We start from the raw sequence: 16,196 nt of genomic DNA, 5'->3' as shown, positions 1-16,196 counted from the left end.
ATATAAAGATAATATTTGGATTAAGGATTCTTACATTTTATGACATTTTTTAAATTTTATTGTGATTTTATAAATTTATAATTGTAGTGTCACATTGTTATTCTACAAGGTGATAAAATAACTTTGATAAAAAATATCTTAAAGCTAAAATATATTTTTGAAATCTCTTACTTAGATATATTTTTAAAAATTACTAAAATATAACTCCAATTCGAATTTACCTTTGCCATTATATTTTCTTTTTCTTTTCTTTTGCAATGTGTTTGAATTGGATAAGAAAAAATAAAAAGGAAATAAAATAAAAAATTTTAAAAAATTCCTTGTATTTGAGTTTAGAAGGATAATAAAATTATTTCTCTTCATTAATATATTATTATAATTTTTATATTCTCTTTCTGATTTAAAAGAAAAATTTTCAAGACAATATTTTTTTCTTATTTTCTATTCTTTATTATCATTGTTTCGATTTCAATGTCAAATCATTCAGTGAAACAAATACCCACAAACGGCACAATCAAAGGGTAAATAAGTAAATTAGAGACCAAAATGACGCACCCCAATTATTGTACAGTGGCTTTTATAAGCACGCGTCCGACAACCGTCAAGCAACCGGGTACATCACTTGACGTCCATGCTTCCGTTTTCTTATTCTGACACGTGTACCTTTCCAGGGCAGGTTACTGTTCAGATTCTACACCGTAACCGAGTGTACGGTCGCTGACTCGCTGGCCTATCCGCCCACTTCACCTGGCACTGTTTATAGTTGCCAGTAAAACTGCGACACGTTTTACTTGCTGGTCTTCTATTTGACAGCTGTCAGTTTTGCCAACTTGGACCAGTTAAAAGATACTGTTCTGGGAAAGGTGCACTGTTCACAATAAGTTAATTAATTATGACCCGAACTCTCTTCATAAGTTTTAAGCCTTAATTATGATTCTGACGCGTGTTAATTAAGGATTTTCTTTTTTCGTTTTCTTCTTTTTAACTGTCAATTTTCTTTCCCTATAAAGCTCAAATTATCTTTTCTCACCTTAATAATAATAATAATAATATAATTATTATTATTATTCTTTACTGTATAGCTAATCACATTGTTTTTTCATCCATTTAACCTCTTGTGAATTAAAAGACAAAAAAATCCCTCAAGATTTTCAACTAACTATAGTCAATACAAATAGGACCAGCAGTGATTTTAATTTCACAGATTTTTAAAACAGAAAAATTGATATTGAAATTCAAATTTAGCTCACAGAGCTAATTACTTATAAATGCAAAGTTTAAAAAAGTGGTTACGTTAGTTTGCAATTCTAAGTTGATGCAAAAAATTTAAAAGCATAAGTACTGTTTACAGGTGTCAACAACTATATATATTATCCTTGTCCTTTTGAACATCTTCTTTTTTCTGGTCTAAAATGGTTATTCTTATCTACCTTTATACGTAGAACTTGATAGCATTTTATTGCATCAAACTGCAAGAACCTGCTTCTGAACAATATCCATTTACAAATGTTTTCAAACTTATGTTTTCTTTTTCTTAGAAATGATTCCACCCACCTCTACAAATTAGCACATATATACAACTATCTATTCTCTTTATTAGGTTAAACTGATTCAATGATGAAGCATGAGGGTTGGGCACAGCCAGTGATGAAGCCGAGAATTAAAATTGGAAGCTAAAAAAAAAAATGCAAGTGTTAAGAAAGGCGAAATTGAAAAAATTAACTATTTTAGAAGGTAAAATAAAAAGTTTCAATATTTTATAGCTGATTCTTTTTTTTTTTTTTTAAAAAAACCCTTTTATTAGAAGTAGCTCCGTCGTCAATGGGCACAATTTTAAAAAAACAGACCAAATCATTCAAGTGGACTTAAACTCGATTTAATTCTATATACTAATAAATTCAATTTGAATTTTGTCATAGTAATTTTAATTTATTTAGTTTGTACTAATTCGATTAGTTTGAACTGAATCAACCAGATGTTCACCGCTGTTATCCAAGTTTTTTTTTTCTTAAAGAATTGTTTATATCATTTTGGAAATAAAGAAAAAAATATTAATTGGCCTTTGCTTTTCGTAATAAAAATGTTTTTTGGGAATATGGTACTATAGACATATATAGTTGACAAATTAGCCAAACCAATGAAATTAAACTAACCATCCACTGGCAGGACCACTTGTTCATGAATAGGTTGCCCAATTTGGGAATGAATTATTCCATAATGCAAGTTGACCAAACTACCCATGCCTATATGTAAATGTTTTGTCTTATAAATAAAGCAAAAACACTCCTTCAACCCTTATTTCCTTACCCTTCACCTAAGAACAGTGCTATTTATGGTTCCAAACAGAAAAAAATAATCCTAAGCATTTTCTTTATATAGTGGCTACAGTGGATTAATGTAAGTGGTAGCTATACATGTATATATTACAAGTTAAAGTTAAATGTGCCAACCAAATTATGCCTTTATCCTTAACATTGTGGACTATGATTGGAAGGTTAAGTTTCAATTTTTCTTTTTTGAACATAACAAAACCCTTATATTTTTAAGGGCTTCCAGATGATATTTTACCTCAACTATTTCATGATTCTTGTGAAATAGCTTGTTTTAGATGGTGCAATAATTACTTCACTTCTGTTTTTTCCTTTTCCTTCTGTACTAAAAAAGTTTTAAAATATAAATTAGATGTGGTCTAATCTGATTGGTATTATCACTTATGCGAGGAGAAAGAGACTTTTAGTTTGATTTCTATCAACCACATGAATTTTCATCAATTTAGCGAATCAAAGAGAGGACTACTCTAATCTATAATTTTTAGTTTATCTCGGCTCATTTAGCCTCCCAATGAATAAAAATATGCACATTGCCCGAGGAAGCCTTATGACTGCAGCTAAGTGACCTTATCTACAGCCTCTGTCCAAGCCAGGGACCAAAGCAATTTTGGAATAGCTTTACTTAAACTGGTTTATAGCTTCACCTGTGAACCAAATCAATAAAAATATGAAGTTTTATCAAAATGATAATATTTTTTACCATACATGAAAAAAAAAAGTAGGATTAAATTTTAAGAAATTTTTATTCTCATCAGTTTGGTCTATAGGTAGGGCCATAAACTAGGTCTAGACAAGTATTTTCTGAAAAATTTTAATATATAGTTTGGTCTAGGTATAAATAAATGACACTAAAAACTATGGTAATTAAACACAATTAGAATTTTCATTACATGAAAATACTCCTAAATGGGTTATTATGAATCGATCCGTAGTAGGCAAGTTGATTTTTCATTTGGTATCACTTAACTACTTCTTGCCCATTCTTGGCAGCCATACCCATTATGGTATAGAATTCTTGGTGAATGAAAAACAACTCTCTCCAACTAAGACTCATGGTGAAGAAAAAACCTCTTAATAATCAAAACAATTAATGTTGCTTGTCGTACTAATCCCTATTTTTGTTTCCATTTAGCTTATAAGTCAAATGCCGAGTTGCTTAAGACAGCTAATTAGAAGATTAAGGAAATAAAATCATTAATTAGCTAGCTTTGTCCAAAGCCATACATATATATATGATATCAACAGGTGGGGCCATGTATGCATGTATTATCAGAATCAACAATTCTAGCTAGCACATGATATATGTACTACAATAGGAACATTAACAAGACAACGCTTTGTGAATGGTCTTGTTAATTTGATGGTTGAAGGATCTTACCTTATACTTTCTACATAGATCATATCAAATGTCTGTTTAGAAAATTTGACTTCTACTGCTTACGATGACAACCTCTACTGTTTATGATAGTGATTCTTATCTTTTTTAATCTAAACGCCATATCTAATCTTTTTTTTTTTTTATTATTATTATTCTTATATAATGTTTGATGCATTCTTGGTAAATGACTAATCCAAAATCGACTTTTCTTCTATATCAGAGGTATTCGGCAACAACTTTTTAAGTAGTTTTTAAACTTTTTTTTTTATAGTATTCAATAACATAGCGTTCAATAACATAGCATTCAATAACATAGCGTTTAAATTAGTATTTAGAGATTAGAGTAGCGTCTTATAGAAAGTTAAACCATATAATATTTAACTTTTAGCGTCGCAGAACATGCTCTAGATTTTGGACCTATAACTTTATAAATAAAGTTTATTAGAGAATGTAGCCCACTTCAATTGATAGATATATAACCATTTGTCTGTGTTTTTAATATAATATTAATTAGATATAATAAACTTTTTAGTTTAAATAGTGTTTATCTGAATTAAAAACAAAATGGATTTAATACAATTCATATGTGAAGATTCATGAATCATGATAATGCTTGACTAAAAAGAAAGAAAATGACTTTCCTTTAATAAAAATGGGATATTTTCATAGAACGAAATGGTGACAGATACATAGAAGGGTGATTCCAAAAAGAATGGCCTAGATTTATAAGGTCGTTTAGGGTGATTCCAAGACAGAATTATTAATGAATAAAACCTAATTCTCATCTTCAAAAAGGATTAATTATCTTAAGGTATATGGTCTAGGACAGACATATGGAGATGTCAGTTAATTAATTCAAAGGATATATTCTAATCAACTAACTGATATGTTTGCTTGATTGGAAACAAATTGCACATAAGCATATTAGAGAGAGACTCAACGCAACCGCACATTTAGAATATTAGAAATTTTTTTTTTTCTTTTTTACCAGTTTGTGATAAGAGAAAAAGATAGTTTTCACTCAATGTCGTTAAAGACGGGACATGTACACTTTCAGTTAGTAGCTTTGTCTCGCAATGTAGAAAATTTTTTAAAATAAAAATAATATAACATGATATACCACACAATAGAGATAATTCCCGTTGACTCATAGAATTAGTGAAAACTCTTGTTGTCCAGAGGACTCGTAACTTAAAGTTTTTCTCTTCTCATCTTATTTAACGAAAAGACCGATCAGACTGCATTTGATAGACTTATAAAATGTTATATTTAACTTTATAAACTTAAATTCTAAAAATTTAAATTTGTGATTAATGTATCTCATGTATGACCAGAGAATTAAACAGCCACTCGATCAAAGTATATAACATGTGTTTACTTTATTATCATCTAGGAATAGAACTAACATTGAACTTTCCTTTTGCTTTTGATGTCTAGCTTTTGGATTGTTGCTTTTTGTCCAATTCAATTTTCATCTTTGTGAATCACATCATCTGCTTAATTTCTTTGATACCAACTTTTTAATTAGTCTATACTTCAATTCCAATTTTGAAAGGTATCTATTTAAGCATTATTCACTTAATAAAAGAGTGTTCAGATTCCTTAATTAAGCTTTTACCCTAACAAATTAATCTCGCTTTCGACAGCCAATTCCTGCGAGGATATCATTAATTAATTTGGTATTAATTGCAATTTTCCATAAGAAAGATAGTGCAATTTATTTATGTCTGCATATAATAATAAGATATATTTGTTGTTTTTTTTTTTTGTAAACCACGGTGTTTTTTTTATATATATTTAAATTATTGTGAAAAAAAAATATGGAAAAAAAAAAACAGAATACCTAAAGATTAAATCAAATTACCACGATTTAATACTTAAAATTATAAAGACAAGGTTGTTTCTATGCAAGTCTTGATCACGAGTAATTTACATGAAAAATCCATGTAAGTTATTTTATAAATAGTCTATAACAATTTCAAAGTTCCAAATGTTGAATCAATCCATTGTTGAATCGACACGTGTCAATCCATTTTAAGGTTGGTGACGACGTTCTGCTACTTCTAAAGACAACTAGATATATGAGGTGAAAAATTCATTTATTCATTAATAACTACAAATCATAACAACTCTCACTTCCAAGATCGTAAAGAACACTTGTCATTACAAAGCGACATATGCAATCATGGAGCGCGTGTCAAACATTGCTCTTGAAAAGCAAGTGTAGATTCATGGTTAGAAATGAACAGTAATAATACAACTGAGGGTTACATGGAACTAGAAAGAAAAACCAACCCTAGCTAGCTGCAATTCACTTCTAGTGTTAGATTGAAACCTGAGGTTAAAAAATTGAAAGACTAAAGTGAAAAAAGGAAGAGAACCCAAATCCACAAACTTCTTTCTCTCTCTAGGGTTTCTTCAAAGTATCCATCTTTCTCATATTTTTCACATTTTTGGTTAACATTTGAGCTCTGACTTATAAAAGAGAGATCATCTTGTTTCTAAGAGAAGAAGAAGGAGAGAACACAATATCTCACACATAAAGATATAATCTTTATAAAGAAACACATATATATAATATAAATATTCTTATAGAAATAAAGAAGAGAGAGGTTTAATTTGGTTTTGTGGATTATAATTAGATATAGGGATATGGGGAGAGGGAGAGTGGAGTTGAAGAGGATAGAGAACAAGATAAACAGGCAGGTGACATTTGCAAAGAGGAGAAATGGGTTGTTGAAGAAAGCCTATGAGCTTTCAGTGCTTTGTGATGCTGAGGTTGCCCTTATCATCTTTTCTAACCGTGGCAAGCTCTATGAGTTCAGCAGCATCTCTAAGTATGACCTTTTGTCCTCTTTTTCTCTTTCTATAATTATATTTGTGTGTATATGGATTTTATCTATGAATTATATGTGTGGGATCTGTTTGCTTACTCTTGTTTCTTGGCTTGTGCTTTTTATGAGCTTTAGATTTTCCTGAACTCTTTATCTGTCTCATAAATATTTATTTTTTATTTTTTATGATGTTATTCAAATAATAAATTTTCGACTTTTAATAAGGTTGAGAATTTAATTTGTTATCTTTCATGAATTCTGTCCTTCTTTCCTATTTTTCTGTTGTCCGTTAATGTTGTGATCTATGGAATATCAAATTAGGATTTTTGCTTGATCTGCTATGCTTGATTATTGCTCCATGAGATCTGAATTAAAGTTTTTTGGTTTGTTCATTTGGAGATCTTTAGCTATGTTTTCATTAAGCTATAGGATGTTATGCTCGATTATTTATTTATGTGAAATCCATCTGCAGTAATTAGCTGACAATTTTCATCTAAATGACAGGAGTTTATATTTCTTTGCTCAAAAAAATTTCATCTTTGATTTTCTTCTGTAGTTTCTTTTGCCTACGCTGGAGGAAAGAATGCTTTCTGAGTTGATTTTCGACTTTCCTTTATCTTCTCCCTTCTCTCTGTGGAAAAGTTGGTTTAGTTTAGTAGATTATCTTGAGAACATGTAGTACCCATGAGTCATTTTTTATTTTTGCGGGAAAAAGACAGTGCTTGAGGGAGATGGAGATCCAGACTGTATAAAAGCCTGAGAACTTAGTCATATTTAATCGTTATCTGCTAGGTATAGAAAATCCTCCCTTGTTTCTGGACTGAAGTCCGTATAATCAACGTCCTTTCAATGAAGCAAATGTACTTGATGAAATTAAATAACCCTTTATCTTCTTTTATAATTCCCATACAAGAGATTAGCTAAAAGGGAGGATTTTGGATGTCTTGGTTAACTTTTTTGGGATTTGTTACAAGTATATTATATTAATTTTTTTTCATTAATTTCCATCCTCTCAAGTGGGAGTATAATATTTCATGTTTCTTTTGCATGCATTATAGCTTCTTGATAGAAAGGACATGCATTATATTAGAATCTCATCTTTCTTTCTGATTTCTTTCCTTCGTTAACTTTACCTGTGTTTATAGGACTTTCAGTTTTACATGAGATGCTTGTTAACAATAAACAATGTTCAGGTTAAGTTTTTCCTGTTTGCTTATGACTGATTGTTCCAGTATTTTCTTATTGTTTATGAATGATCGATTGCTTGGTTGAGCATTTTGATTTAATAAAATATTACGCTAGCATATGAGGGGCATTCTTATACATTTTGTTTGGTGTCACTGGGTTTGTAATCTGATTGTTGAGTGTCTATCTCTTATATACTAAAATGGATGTTTAAATTTTGCCAAACTCCTCTCCTTAACATTCTTGTTTATTAGTACCATATTCTTCTTATGATAGCCTTCACATTCTCTCAATTGCACCTTAGTGAAATTGACAAAATGATAATCCTTTCCACCCATATGGGAATTCAAATTTAGAATTTTTTTTCAACCCTCACATCGACTTGAAACCCTAAATCATTGAACCAACTGTTAGGTACAGTACCTAATTCTGTGGTTTATGTCATGACATTTCCTAAAATGGGCTTATGCATTGTTTTACTCCTACTAAGCTAACTTGTGCATTTGATTTAAGAATAGGAACTGTGTTACCCTTTTTTTCTTTTTTGGATTAGCCAGAAAAATAAGAATTTTATTGAGAAGTATAAGAAAACTTAGAAAAAAAAATTGTATCCCAAAACAGTCACCAAAAGCCTTGAGCCCCATAATGCTACTCATAAACAATCCACTTAGCAAGCTATTTCTAGAATTGAAATGCATGCATAAGTGCAAGCATGAATAGGAATTAAACTAATCGTTGGCAATGCCTGCTTTATTTGCCTCTCGGGTTTACAAGCCATATCTTTTCTTGCCTGTTTCCACTCTTATTTTTTTGGCATTGAGAGATGTGAACTATTTTTAGTTTCCCTCCAATCACACAGCCTTAGTATTGCAGCTATTAAAATTTCCCACGTGAAAATCTTTTAAGATAGCCATCTTTCTGCTAATTAGTGCTCCTGTAAGCATGGCAGAAGTTGATGTGTATGACAAAGAAGCAATCTTTCTAACTTTTGGCTAACATTTCTCCAAAAAATTAATAATCTTCCTAAAATGATCTTTATCAGTAGTAGATAGGTTTGGAAGATAAGCTGCAGAGAGAGAGAGGGGGGGAAGAAAAGGGAAACAGTAGTACCCCCGAAACCCTAGAATTACAGTGTCGTGTTGAAGTTGGATGAATCCAGAGGGATAAAAGAATATACAGTAATAAGTAAATAAATAAAGAGGGAAAGCTAGCTTACTGTTTGTTGGGTCCTGGGCTGTGAAGAAATAGTCAGTCCAATACTGAAGGAGATCCAACGCGATGGCTTATAGACATTGCAAAAAAATCGCCAATTGTAAGTTTTCTTTACCACATCATAATGAACTGGATAATTAACTATTTAACTCATGGAGTTTTAGTAGAAATCACAATCATATTTTTATGTTTGGCAAAATCAGTGATTAGGTCCTAAATTTTAGCACTCTGAAACTATTTAGCCTTTCTATCCCAAAATGTTTTTCTTTTTTTTTTTTTATTTTGTAATACTTTTTTATTCATTAAGAGTCTGACGGGCTCAAAAAATATCATAGGCCACACAGTAGGATAACCCTCCTATTTACCGAAAGATCTCGGATTTAGAATCTCCACCCTCACATAAATAAGAAGATTAACTAAACAGTTGATTGACTTTATCATATAATATTTAACCATTTATCTTTTCACATTTAACGTAGTCTTACTTATTTAGTCCTTACATTTTCAAATGAATATAGTTTAACGAGTCTAAATTTTAAAGATAAAAATTAAATGATTTTGCAAAACAGTAGGGATATAATAGTAACTTTGAATAAACCTTAAGGTACCCTAATAACTTTTAAGAGTATGGTTTGGATTCCCATCTTTATGTAGCTTTGCCCTTCACTCTTAGTCATACTAGTTTATTAGATAATAAACTCCCAGTTAATCTGCCATTACTCGTAGACAAATTATGTATACAAAAAAAAAAAAAAAAGAAAATAATTAAATAATTGTGTACTGAAATTATCCCAAAATTATGTGCAGAAAAAAGGGGTAGCACTCTCCTTTTAAAAACTCTCACCAAATTGATAGGAGGCCAAGTAAAATTTGTGATTTGATAATATTACATTCTCACTGATTCTATCAAAGTTTGTACTTTTATTCTTCCCATTTCTTCAGAAAGTTCCCTTATGTATTTTAATTTAAAAATAGGATTATGAGTGTGTCCTTCCATTACCTTCACATCATGGAAAACTTCTTATCTTTGGTTTTTATTGTGCTTATGACTCTAATTTCAGGAGTTTAAACCCAGTTATTTACAAATCCCAACACTATTCTTCAATTAAGCATTTTTATTGGGTAGACAGAAACTAAAAACATAATTTTGGAGGTTCACACTGTTGATCAAAGGCATTTGATTCTTATTTTAAATAACATGCCATCAAATAGTAACTAGAATTGGATTTCCAGCTGCTCTCTGTTTGTTCATTGGCTATGGAAACTTAAGAATGATTTCAAACGTTAAGATATTAGGTCCAAGAACATTTACTATCTTCCAAAGAGAGTGGGGATGAGAAGCTCTGCTTGTGGCATGTAATTCAGTAATTTACTAATTCTATATTTGACAATGATTCTGTTTTCAATATTTCGTTGCTATTTTTATTGCAACCTTGTATTCTTCCTATCTAAATACTAATTTTGCTTCTTCTGTGGATGTGATTTTGATAATTTCCCATGCCAAATTGCCATTATATTGTCTAAAATTTCTTTTGAGCACTGGTCAACTAAAATATCTTGATAATTTTTTTTTTTTTTTTTGTCTCTCTGTGTGTTTATCAGCATGCTCAAGACGCTGGAAAGGTACCAAAAGTGCAGCTATGGTGCTGTGGAAGTCAACAAACCTGCCAAAGAGCTTGAGGTATCTAATATTTTGTGTCAAGGAATGAAAATGAAAATGGAAATGGAATCAATGTCATTGTTAACAGTATATAAATAGAGGTTCAGCATTTAAAATCCTATTTATTTTTCGGTGGTTGTGCTTTAAAGTTTTGGTTTGTTGTAAGCAGAGCAGCTACCGGGAGTACCTGAAACTGAAAGGTAGATTTGAGTCCCTGCAACGAACTCAGAGGTAGAAGACCTAAATAACTGGCATCTTTTATTGCATTTGCTATACAATTGAGCCTCAAATGAAAAGCAAGTTGATGTGTTAGGACAAAATTTGGGGCAATTTCTTGCTCAGTTGTAAAATTTTATGATTGCTGCTTCATAATCTAGTTTTGGAAAATTCTTTTAACACCTTTTCCTTGGTGTTGCAGGAACCTTCTTGGAGAGGACCTTGGCCCTCTCAATACCAAGGAGCTTGAGCAGCTAGAGCGTCAGTTAGAGTCATCACTGAAGCAAGTTCGGTCCACTAGGGTAACCATTATGTTACATATGTTTGCACTTAGAATAATTAGAATCCATTACTTCACTTGCTAGCTCTAAACAATGTGGATGAAACTTTCTTTTGTGTCAATGGAGAATTTATTAACATTCTGTGATGTTAAAAGTCAGGGGAAGCATATAGTCTTTTATGAATCAATATTGGAACTTGGAAGAAGGGTAAGAGAAGATTGATATAACGGAAGCGCTTGTTCTAATAACAAACTGATGCTTCTCCAATTTATTTATTCTGTTATATATAACTTTCTATATGTGTATGCCTTTGTCTATCAATTTTTGGACAAACCTATTCTGGTTTTCATAGTATTTTTCAAGTGATAATTTATTTTTTAGAAGAGATTATTGTACCTCTTCAGGTTATTTGATATTGTTGATCTAAACTGCTTTTTGCAGACCCAATACATGCTTGACCAACTTTCTGATCTTCAAAACAAGGTATATGCAAATGGAATTAATCATATCATAATTCACTTTTATTATGTTTCTTCCAATGCTAACTGACTACTGTTTTGTATACAGGAACAATTGTTGCTGGAAGCTAACAGAGCTTTGACAATTAAGGTAATACTTAACCTGCATAGTTCAAATCGAATGACATTATTATAAAAAGTTAGGCTTGTTACATGGTTATGGTTGGCTCCAACAATTAATAGAGCAGTCTATTTTCTGCTTCCAAAACGCGATTAAGTCCTTGCATCTCTTATGCTTGTTAATCAGAAAAAAATGGATCATACATTTCCCTTTAGCCATAATAATGAATCTCTTATTCTTGTTACTTGGTTTTGGTTGGCTCCAGGAATTAACAGCGCAATCTGTTTTCTGTATAGTTTCTGCTTCCAAAATTCAATTAACTTCCATCTCTTATGCATGTTAATCAGAAAGATTTGGATCTTCCATTTCCCTTTAGCCATAATAATGAATTTCTCATATAGGCTTCTCTGATTACTAAAGCAAAAAGTTGTGCAGCCTTTCATGGATGCTTCCAATTAACTATGTTGAAAATTGTAAAGATAAAAATGACAAACTTCTATACGTAATAAAACTTGAGCATCCAATTTTTAAGACACTTCTACTTGTCACATACCTTATTCCGTTCTTATCTGACACAACATTGCACCTATGCTTGAAATTATTTATGCTGGTATGGCAGCTGGATGAGATCAGTGCAAGAAATAGTCTCCGATCATCATGGGAAGGAGGTGAGCAAAGTATGTCATATGGGCAGCAGCATCCTCAATCTCAGGAGTTGTTTCAGCCACTAGAATGCAATCCCACATTGCAAATAGGGTAAACCTCCATCTCCTTCAAATCTATAAAAATCAGTCAATTACATCCCTTTTCACACTATCATGGTTAGACTGCTACAATGTCAAACATTGAAACATGTAAACTCCTTTGGAATATAATAAGTTCACCTTCCTAATTCTTTCTTCCTATTAATATTTGAAACAGGTACAACCCTGTAGGTTCAGACCAGATGACAGCCACAACTCATGCCCAGCAAGTTAGTGGGTTTATCCCAGGATGGATGCTTTGATTTTTATGTGCTTCTATGCTTTTGTTGGCTCATAAGAATTGCCTATATATGCTTTTGCTTCTCTGAGTTTGGCAATATGTAAATGATTTCAAGAGCATATGTATTTTCATATGAACATAAAGAGGAAAAAAAACCATCAGTGGCTGAATTTCAGAGAACTATGGAACCTTTAGCCATGGACAAAAAGGCATGTAACTTCATAAATGTTGCAAAAAACCATGACTTAATTATCTCTATTCTTCTGCTAAATTTGTGTTTGATAACGTGCAGATGAGTTAGCTTTCTTGCTTTTATGATCTTTTACTTCCCTTCCCAGTGAAAAAATCTCAAGTCCTTACTGTTAGATTATCCCTTTAGGACTGACTAGTTTGGCATATTATCAGATTTTTGATGAAAATTTAGGAATTAATTCTCTCAAGCTAATGAATTATAGGTCTTTTCTTGCCATATTATTTTTATGAGCTTAAAGGTGATTTTGGAAAATATTTTATATTCATACTTGAAATTTGTTTAAAATATCAATTTTAGGTTCACTAAAAAAATGCCAAATAGAGGCAGGAATTTAGCTAAGGGAACCCTTTTGAAAAATAAAAGTATATATCACCATTAAAATAAATATATAAAAATAAAATTTGAAACAAAGTTACAATATATTTTTTAATTATCCAGTTTTAATATTAAAAAATAAGAAACAAGTTTTATATACACAATATATATACATATCTTCTAAATATTATATGAATTCATTGACTTAACTTACTCAAATCAATGAAACTTATGTTTCACTATTGATTTATCAAAATATTTTAAGAATTAAAATGTGTTAAAATTGAAAAGATCTCCAAATGTAATCGATTTTTTATAAGAACAAATATAAAATCATTTAAATATTGGGGGACTAAATTTCTAAAATTCACATATTATTAAAAATGATTTCGATTTATTTAATCAAAAATTATTATTTGAAATTATTATTATTACTAAAAAAATTAAAATAATGAAACTTTTTTATTATAATTTTTTTAAAAAAATTATTGAAAGAAAAAAAAATACAAAACCGAACATAATCAAAATATCACAATCACTTTCCTTATAATAAATTTTGAATGGAGAAAAAACTTAAAAAGGTTGCCAGAGACGGCCCATAGGCCTCTAAGACAAGGAGAGATAATCCACGCTCCAAAATGAAATGGGTTTCAAATGGGTCAGGCTTGGGCTTCTTGCCTTCCATTAGCATCTCTTATAAAAATGACCCAAATTCATGCTTACAAATATCTTTTTTTTTTTTTTTTCTTGAAATATTGTATTGATTTCATTAGAACTTAGAAGATTGATTCATGGATTCTCATAGTACACAAATTTCCATAAGCACAAACAAGTTAAAAAAATTAAACTTATTTTTTTAAAAAAATAAAAAACTCACATTTATAGTTTTAATTTATTGAATTTTGGCCATTAAACTCTTAAATTTTTATTTTCTTAAAATTAAACCTTTATTTTTAACTAAGATCTCTAGTGTGCGATAATAAAAAAAATACTAAACACGTCAAACTCCTAATTTCCCTTAATTTATTAAAATTAAATCCTTGAATTTTTTGATTGTCAGCATTAAGACCAATGAATTTTTTTTATTATTAAAATGAATTCTTTTAGTTGAGATTTTCACACGTCCCATCATTATTTACTTAAGTTTATCGTTTACTTCAATACATGAAAATTTACTTCGTATTTCTTCTTCTTAAATGTAATAATATTTTAGTCTCTTTTTAAGATTTTAATAGAAAAATTAGGAGAAAATAAATAAAATGATAAAAAAGTTTGACAGAGGTAAACTTCAGAAATTATTAATTAATATTGTTAAATTACAGGATGAGTTAATTATTTTGATTAAACCTATAGACGAATTAATTATTTTCTCAATTAACATTCTTTAGATTATTTATATCATTTTTTTTAAAAAAAAAAAAAAAAGAAGAATGTTAGAAAATGGGGCTTGATGGTGCCATTTTAATATCCAAAAAACGTGGAAAGCAACACTCCAATCACAATGCAGATCAGGGAAGAATGGTCCCACATATCCATATCTTAAAAAATAAAATAAAAAAATAAAGCGAGTGGAGCGTGAGTTTTATAAGATGTATTATTGGGTAAAATTGACCTAAAATTCCAAAGTTTCCTCACTTGGTAATGTGTACCTCTTAAAGTGATTGGATTGGATTAGCATTAAGTATAATGGAGAATAAAATAACTTCTTTTTAAAAAAATTTTTATTTTTTTATTCATTTGGCAAAGATTCCATATTTAGATAATGCTTTCAATTTTATATTCATGCCTGATTTGGACCATCGTTTTGAATTTCCCTTTGTCTCGAACCAATGCAATTTTAATTTCATTTTTCTTCTATCAATCCAAAAGAATTAAATGGAAAAACAAGAGAAAATTGCTAATCTAAAATCGAGTTTTTACCCATTAAAATTTTATTTGTCAACATTAAACTCTTTTAACTTTTTTAAAGCATATGATGGAAGCATCATTCTTATTAAGAAACTACACTTATAATAATAATAAAAAGAAGGGGAGAAAATCCAAATATGCTAATTATAGAAGCAGCAAGAATTAGCTGTGGCAAAAGGAAGCAAGAATCTTTAGGGTTAAGAATCTTTCTTTATTTTGTGCTTATTTGTTTATCTATTTTCAATAACTTTTTCACCACCTTTTCTTTTTTAAAAAAATTTCTTATATTGAATACAACTAGCCCTTGGAATATCACTTATTGTATGGTATATATGGTCCAATAGGTCTAATCTTTGAGAAATTGACATCTAAATATATATTATACATAGATGGATGAAGGGAATAAGTATTGTCTAATGCGTGTTTCATTCTTTCCCGCATGTCCATGGAATATTATAGGTGGATCCTATGTTGTATAAAAATTTATTATGTCATCCACGGAGTATATCACAGTTTTCAACGTAGACTGAACATATGAAAAGAGTTTTTGGATTCGATCCACTAAACGCATCTAGACGAAGGAGCGAAGAGCTTTAAATGTGACTAAGTTGCAAACAAATTAAGTGATCCTTGATTTATAGGGTCCGGATACCCAAAAAAAATATTGTTAATAATTCAGTTTATGCAAAGAAAATTAATCTAAGAATATAAGATCATAAATAAAACAATGAAATTTGAACTTTTTTTATTCTTTATTTTAATTTAATGTACCAAATATAAAAGTGAATTTGAAAATTAGTTCCGCGGCCAAAATAATAAAATATTTTTTCAAATATTAAATGGTAGTATCTCCTGCATTACATGCTTTTTATTATATGGAAAAATATTAGATAAAAATGCAAAATTTTTACGCTTATAGTCTTCTAAAAAGTATGAAATTTTCAAAATACATACGTTTAGGAGATATGAAGTTAATCAATAGAAGCGTAATATAAAAGAATGTGATATTATTTCAATTTTTTAAATCTCGTATTTTTAGTAGTTTTTTAATATAAAAATAG

At 29.9% G+C, this 16,196-nt stretch overlaps 1 protein-coding gene across 1 annotated transcript; it reads left to right on the top strand.

Moving 5' to 3' along the window:
• The first annotated feature begins 6,051 nt into the window (after positions 1-6,051).
• On the top strand, positions 6,052-12,930 carry LOC105646752 (agamous-like MADS-box protein MADS2). Its single transcript, XM_012232674.4, has 8 exons — positions 6,052-6,545; positions 10,542-10,620; positions 10,769-10,830; positions 11,018-11,117; positions 11,538-11,579; positions 11,664-11,705; positions 12,295-12,431; positions 12,597-12,930. Exons 1-8 carry the CDS (start codon positions 6,361-6,363, stop codon positions 12,679-12,681), a joined length of 732 nt encoding a protein of 243 aa, XP_012088064.1. The 5' UTR covers positions 6,052-6,360; the 3' UTR covers positions 12,682-12,930.
• Positions 12,931-16,196: the final 3,266 nt, after the last annotated feature.

Source organism: Jatropha curcas, chromosome 4 (genome assembly GCF_041381405.1).
Source record: "Jatropha curcas cultivar XTBG-Jc1 chromosome 4, XTBG_Jcur_1.0, whole genome shotgun sequence".
NCBI lineage: Eukaryota > Viridiplantae > Streptophyta > Magnoliopsida > Malpighiales > Euphorbiaceae > Jatropha > Jatropha curcas.
This window is presented reverse-complemented; position numbering and strand designations above follow the sequence as displayed.

Coding starts and splice junctions, on each gene's coding strand:
- LOC105646752 (XM_012232674.4), top strand. CDS start 6,361: ATGGGGAGAGGGAGAGTGGAGTTGAAGAGGATAGAGAACAAGATAAAC. Junction 10,621..10,768: donor AACCTGCCAAAGAGCTTGAG/GTATCTAATATT, acceptor TGTTGTAAGCAG/AGCAGCTACCGGGAGTACCT. Junction 11,706..12,294: donor ACAGAGCTTTGACAATTAAG/GTAATACTTAAC, acceptor CTGGTATGGCAG/CTGGATGAGATCAGTGCAAG.